The 5,950-nt window shown below is 52.1% G+C and overlaps 1 protein-coding gene across 1 annotated transcript in view; it reads left to right on the forward strand.

Moving 5' to 3' along the window:
• LOC107106329 (IQ domain-containing protein E-like) overlaps positions 1–5,950 on the forward strand; it is a gene marked incomplete at its 5' end in the record, with an annotated part of 21,117 nt that overhangs the window by 7,213 nt on the left and 7,954 nt on the right. Inside the window, 3 exons of the mRNA XM_015406461.1 lie at positions 4–194; positions 2,428–2,530; positions 5,546–5,710. Of these exons, the coding sequence (XP_015261947.1) occupies positions 4–194; positions 2,428–2,530; positions 5,546–5,710 (459 nt within the window). The remainder of the gene's footprint in view (positions 1–3; positions 195–2,427; positions 2,531–5,545; positions 5,711–5,950) is intronic.

The following is a 5,950-nucleotide window of genomic DNA, read 5'->3' on the forward strand; positions in this document are numbered from 1 at the left end:
GAGATGGAGAACGCCCAGCCGCAGCTCTCGGAGACCGGCACGGTGCCGTCCCTCACCCCACCCGCTTCTTCCCGCCTGGATCGGCCGGCTGCTAAGGGATCGGAGGCCCCGGGCGAGTGCGACCACGCCTGCAGGCTGGCGAAGAAGCTGCAAGGCCAACGGGTCGTCCTCCGGAATCAGCTGGCGGCAAAAGAGTTAAGTCTGGGGGGGGGTAACCTGCAATGTTCCCTCTAAGCTATGGAGTCTTGTGAGCAAAAATTCTAATTTGTGAGCTGCTGGCATTAAAGTTGTGAGCTCATGATTTGGCTACTGCATCAATTAGTGTGTTCTGGAGCCCTCCTTCCTGAGCTAAGACAAAAATGTATGAGCTGGAGGCTAAAAAACTGTGAGCTAGCTCACACTAACTCAGTTTAGAGGGAACACTGGTCACCTGACCAAAGAAGCCCGCCCTCTTTCCTGCAGCCGGGGAGGCAGTCGAAAAACAGTCTCGAAATCGTGTTTGATAAGTGGGCCTTTAAAAGGCTGCCTGCTCTGAGGCTTTAGACCAGGGCTTCCCGACTTTTGTGAGCCTGTGGGCCCCTTTGGCATTCTGACGCAGCGTAGCGGGCACAGCCGCAGAGTGACGGCAACAAAATGGCTGCCGCGGGAGGTGGAGCCAGCCGCAAAATGGCTGCCGTAGCTTGCCTTCGGTGACGCAGGGCAGATCTCCAGTGGCAAAAGCCACCCCCCCGCTCTAAAAATACTTGGTGGGCGCCAGGAAGAATGTCAGCAGGCACCGCTATGTTGGGGACTCTTGCTTTAAACTGAGCCTTGGGACAGGGACCCCCTCTCCTAGGACCTCCGTGTCGCACCCTCGTCGCCAGTCTCAGTTGACCCTCCTGCCTTGTGCAGGGGGCTGGGCTAAAAGACCGTGGAGGTCTCTTCCGGTGATGGTTTGTCTGATGGTTTTGCTGCTGGCCCTTTTGGACAGGCATCAGTCTGGGAAAGCCGGTTCTGGATCTTTTAATTAAGAAAAGTCGAGTCTCCGGAAGGCTTGTCATAGAACTTGATTTTAACGTCAGGTTGTGTGCGCAGCTGCAAAGTAAGAAAGGCTTGGGGTAAAATATTTAACTAGTTTTCTCAGATGTCGGGTAATAATTTAATTAATTACCGCATGGCATTGCGCGTGGACTACCCAGGAGATCCTAAGAGTGTCTGGCAGCCAGAAGTTCTAGCTCTTTTTAGCATTCTGCACCACCAGGTGGCGAGCGAGACTTGTTTTTAAGGCAAGAGGCGTTCCAGAGGTGGTTGGCCGTTGCCTGCCTCTGCGCCACGACCCTGACATTCCTTGGAGGTCGCCCTTCCAAATACTAGCCAGGGCCGACCCTGCTGAGCTTCCAAGGTCTGACGGGATGGGGCTAGCCCGGGGTCGTGTCGGGTAATCCAGAGCCACCCCAAGAGCATTCCGCTTCCTTGAGCAGCAGTAAGAATTACATCCAGGGGCTCCAGATAATATCACCAAAGAAGGGTGTTTCGCCTGACATTCTTCTGTGAGGTTGGCAGGGATCCCAGGTCATGCCCTTTTGGGTCTCAAGCATGGCATAGTGAACATAAGAACATAAGAACATAAGAGATGCCAATGTTGGATCAGGCCAAAGGCCTATCCAGTCCAACACAGTGGCCAGAAATCCCACACAGTGGCCAGAAATACCAGGTGCCATCAGGAGGTCCACCAGTGGGGCCAGGACTGAGCTTCCAAGGTCTGACGGGATGGGGTTAGCCCGGGGCAGTGTCAGGTAATCCAGAGCCATTCCAAGAGCATTCCGCTTCCTTGAGCACAGTAAGAATTACATCCAAGGGCTCCAGATAATATCACCAAAGAAGGGTGTTTCGCCTGACATTCTTCTGTGAGGCTGGCAGGGATCCCAGATCATGCCCCTTTGGGTCTCAAGCATGGCATAGTGGTTGCACTGGGATCTGGGAGACCCAGGTTCGAATCTCCATCAGGGTTGTAGAACCAGCCGGAAGCCTGAAAACAGAACCGAAGCAAAGCCCGCGTCTTAACATGGCACATTGAACGATGCCAAATCCCATAGCGGGGAGCCTAGTTCCAGCAAGCTGTACCCAGTCGTATAGACCGGGGTCCCCAAGAATCTACCCGCGCAACTTTGTGAATCACTGAGCACAATGCGTGTTTATCCTGCACAGAAAAACCCTCTTGGGGCATTCAGTTTTGCACAGTTTGTAGAAAGCCAGGAGAGCGGGGGGTCTAAATAAATACCTAGATGAGTTCCTGGCGCAGCAGAAAGCATGTGTCTGCCTCAAGCCACTGCCGGGCCTGCCTGTGCTGCGGGGCCGGCCCTGGGAGGCTGTCCTGCGGGCTTTGGGGCTCCAGCGACAGGCACCTCAGGGCAAACGATGCCTTCTTTCTTTTTCCTGCTTTGTCAGGGAAGAGGTCCAGAAGCTGAAAGAGAAGATGAGCGAACTGGAGGCCAAGCACGGAGTGACCCGCGGACAGGACGGGCTCGAGAGCACGGGGCCTCCCCTTCAGGTACGGGTCCAGCTGGCTGGCGTAGGCTCTTTCCCCACAAAGCCGCGTAGCTTCTCGCACATTGTCGGACTGCGGCCTTTGTGGTTTCTTGGATCGCTGCCATCTTAAGGGTGCTTTTCCCCCCGCCAAATGTTGGATTCTAAGTTTATCCTGTGTGTGTGTGAGTGAGAGAGAGAGAGAGAGAGAGAAGGCTATTGCTATAACCAGGGCTATTTTGGGGCAGGAACGCACAGGAACGGAGTTCCGGCTGGCTCCCGAGTTGGCCACGCCCAGCAGGAACTCATTAGCATAACAGGCCACACCCAACAGCAGGAACTCATTCGGATTGGCTACATTAGGGGTGTGTGGCCTAACATGCAAAGGAGTTCCTGCTACAACAGCAAACAAGGTAAACAGAATAAGAAGGGAAAGGTGGGTGTGGCTGGATGACCACACTCCTGGTAACATGGGGGTGCGGCCTAATGTGCTAATGAGCTGTGCTGTCAGGGGTGTGGCCTAATATGCTAATGAGTTCCTGCTGTTGGGTGTGGCCTATTATGCTAATGAGTTCCTGCTGGGCTTTTTCTACAAAAAGAGCCCTGGCTATAACTAAGATCAGGTGTTTGGTGACCTCTGCCAGAGACCTTGGAGAGATGGTGCCGGTTGGAGCCGACAAGACACGTGGGCACATGACGCTGCCTTCTACTGAACCCGACCCTCGGTCCATCAAGGTCAGAATTGTCTACTCAGACTGGCAGCTGCTCTCCGGGGTCTCAGGCACGAGTCTTTCCCTTTTTTCTTTTTTTTAAAAAAGTTTTTTATTTCATTTATATAACAGACATAACAAACATACACACACACAGACAACAGGGAGATTACAGCTGTATCAATTTACCCAATGCTGTGGATAGGAAAGCACTCCAGAGAGTTATCATCACAGCCCAGAAGATTATTGGCTGCCCTCTCCCGTTCCTGGAGGAATTGTATAGTTCTCGATGCTTGAAAAAAGCAAAGAACATTCTGCAGGATTTGTCACACCCTGAACACTCCCTGTTTGAACGGCTGCCTTCGGGCAGAAGATATAGGACAATTAAAACAAGGACAAACAGATTTAAAAAGAGTTTTTATTCGAGAGCTATTATTGCTTTAAATGCTGTATGAAATGGGAATTTGGGTGACATTGGTGGTTTAAGTTGCAATGTGAACCTTAAGGGAGTTATGGGATGGTTGTGAATGGTTGTGTGAGTGTATATGAGTATGGTTGTAGATCACCGAAATGATTGCACCTTTAATTTCGTTGTACTATGTACAATGACAATAAAGTATATTATTAGAATACCTTGGCTTCATCTCTTACTCCAAAGTATCCTCATTACCCTCCTTACTTTTCGTATTATACATTTTTTATTAATATTCTAATCCATGACTCTCAGTTCTTTTCGTTTTGGTTGGAGGTCCAGGAGTTCTAGTGATTATTTCCTTCTGGCCAGTCATAAAGTCTCGACCGTGTGTTTTCAAAGCCTTCTCTGCCATTTCCTCTTAAGACCATAGTCAGTTTGTCCGTCTCAGCCGTTTCCAATATCTTGGCTACGACTTCTTCTTTTGTAAGAACTTCAGTTCCTCTCCAGGCAGAGGTCTTCCCCATCACCCCCTGCCCAGTCCTTTGAGCCCAGTTTTCGCCTTCCGGCCTCCTTCCCCACTCACTCTCACCCACCCTTTCTCTCTCCTGGCCACGGTTAGGGTCCAGCTCACAGCTGAAGAACAACTGGCCCATTGGCTTCTCCAGAGACTCATCTCCTCCCTAAAGAATGGCTTGGAACCCCTGGAGCATTCCCGCGGCAGAAGGAATTTCCCTCTGCAGGGGAGAACCTCCCTCCCTTCCCAGTGCATCCCAAAGCGTCCCCGAAACGCAGTTCTGGGGGTTGGGGGCAGTGTTCCCTCTAAGCTGAGTTGGTGTGAGCCAGCTCACCGTTTTTGAGCCTCCGGCTCGCACATTTTTGTCTCCGCTCAGGAAGGAGGGCTCCAGAGCAAACTAATTTATGCAGCAGCCGAATCGCTCGCTCAGAACTTTAATGCTAGTAGCTCACAAAGTAGAATGTTTGCTCACAAGACTCCACAGCTTAGAGGGAGAGAGAGAGAGAGAGTAGTGCCCAGAGGTCCATACACCAAAAGCCCAAAACGTTCTGTCATTTTGCCAATCTCAGAATCCACATAAAGGCAGCTGAGTGGTGACTTCTTAATTATTTTAAATCTAGTATTACCGATAGAAGGGGACTGAGGTGGCTCAAGTGGTCAGGGCCATTGTTCCCTCTAAGCTGAGTTAGTGTGAGCTAGCTCAGAGTTTTTTAGCCTCCGGCTCACACATTTTTTGTCTTAGCTCAGGAAGGATGGGCTACGGCGCAAACTGATTTAGGCAGTAGCCAAACGGCTCGCTCACAGCTTTAATGCTGGTAGCTCACAAAGTAGAATTTTTGCTCATAAGACTCCACAGCTCTTAGAGGGAACATTGGTTGAGGGACCCTCAGGAACAGCACGGGAGGGATATTTGAGGCTGCGACAAGAAGAGGGAATGCCAGAAAGTCCGTCCGTCTGTCCATCCCCCCTGTTGACAGAAATTTCTTTTTAGAAGAAGAGAGAAGAGATTGGATTTATACCAGTCGGAGTCTCAGAGCGGCTTACAATCTCCTTTCCCTTCCCCTCCCCACAACAGACACCCTGTGGGGTGGGTGGGGCTGAGAGAGCTCTCTCGAGGACTGCCCTTGAGAGAACAGCTCTGAGAGAACTTGTGACTGACCCAAGGTCACCCAGCAGGTGCAAGTGGAGGAGTGGGGGAATCAAACCCGGTTCTCCCAGGTTAGAGTCCGCGCACTTAACCACGACACCAGACTGGCCTTTGGTCGCCACGCTGACACCCGTGAGCTCTTATCGTAGCCGGTGTTCTCCAGGCCCAGGCTGCCTTTGCGGAAGGAGATGACCCTTCCTCCCCTCTTTAACTGCTGGCTGTCCACTCATGCTCTCCCTGATATTTATTTTCAGAGCCGGCCGGAATCGTCCACCAGCAGTCACCGATCCCACCCGGGAAGTGTGCCACATTCAAGGAGTTCACACTCTGGTCGTTCGCCACCGCATTCTCCCCCGCATCACAGGAAGGAACGAGCAGCTCGAATCATCCAAAGGCGGTGGAGGGCGTATAAAGCCAAGGTGATGGTCTTTGGACATGTGGGGGCTTTCTTCGGCGGGTGGGAGGGGCTGCAGCTGATCGTTGGTCTTCTGGGGGGAGAGGAGGTGAAATGCAGCCATTCCCTTCAGCAGCAGCATTTGGGGGAGGGGGATCCTGTGATTTCACCGGGGAATGCCCCGCCCTCCACTGGCTGTGAAACGTCCTGATTGGCAGGCCTCGTGTCATTCACCGAGGTACTTCCCCTACCTCCATCCAGAGCC

This window comes from Gekko japonicus, unplaced genomic scaffold (assembly GCF_001447785.1).
Source record: "Gekko japonicus isolate JY-2015 unplaced genomic scaffold, Gekko_japonicus_V1.1 scaffold3658, whole genome shotgun sequence".
Taxonomy (NCBI): Eukaryota; Metazoa; Chordata; class Lepidosauria; order Squamata; family Gekkonidae; genus Gekko; species Gekko japonicus.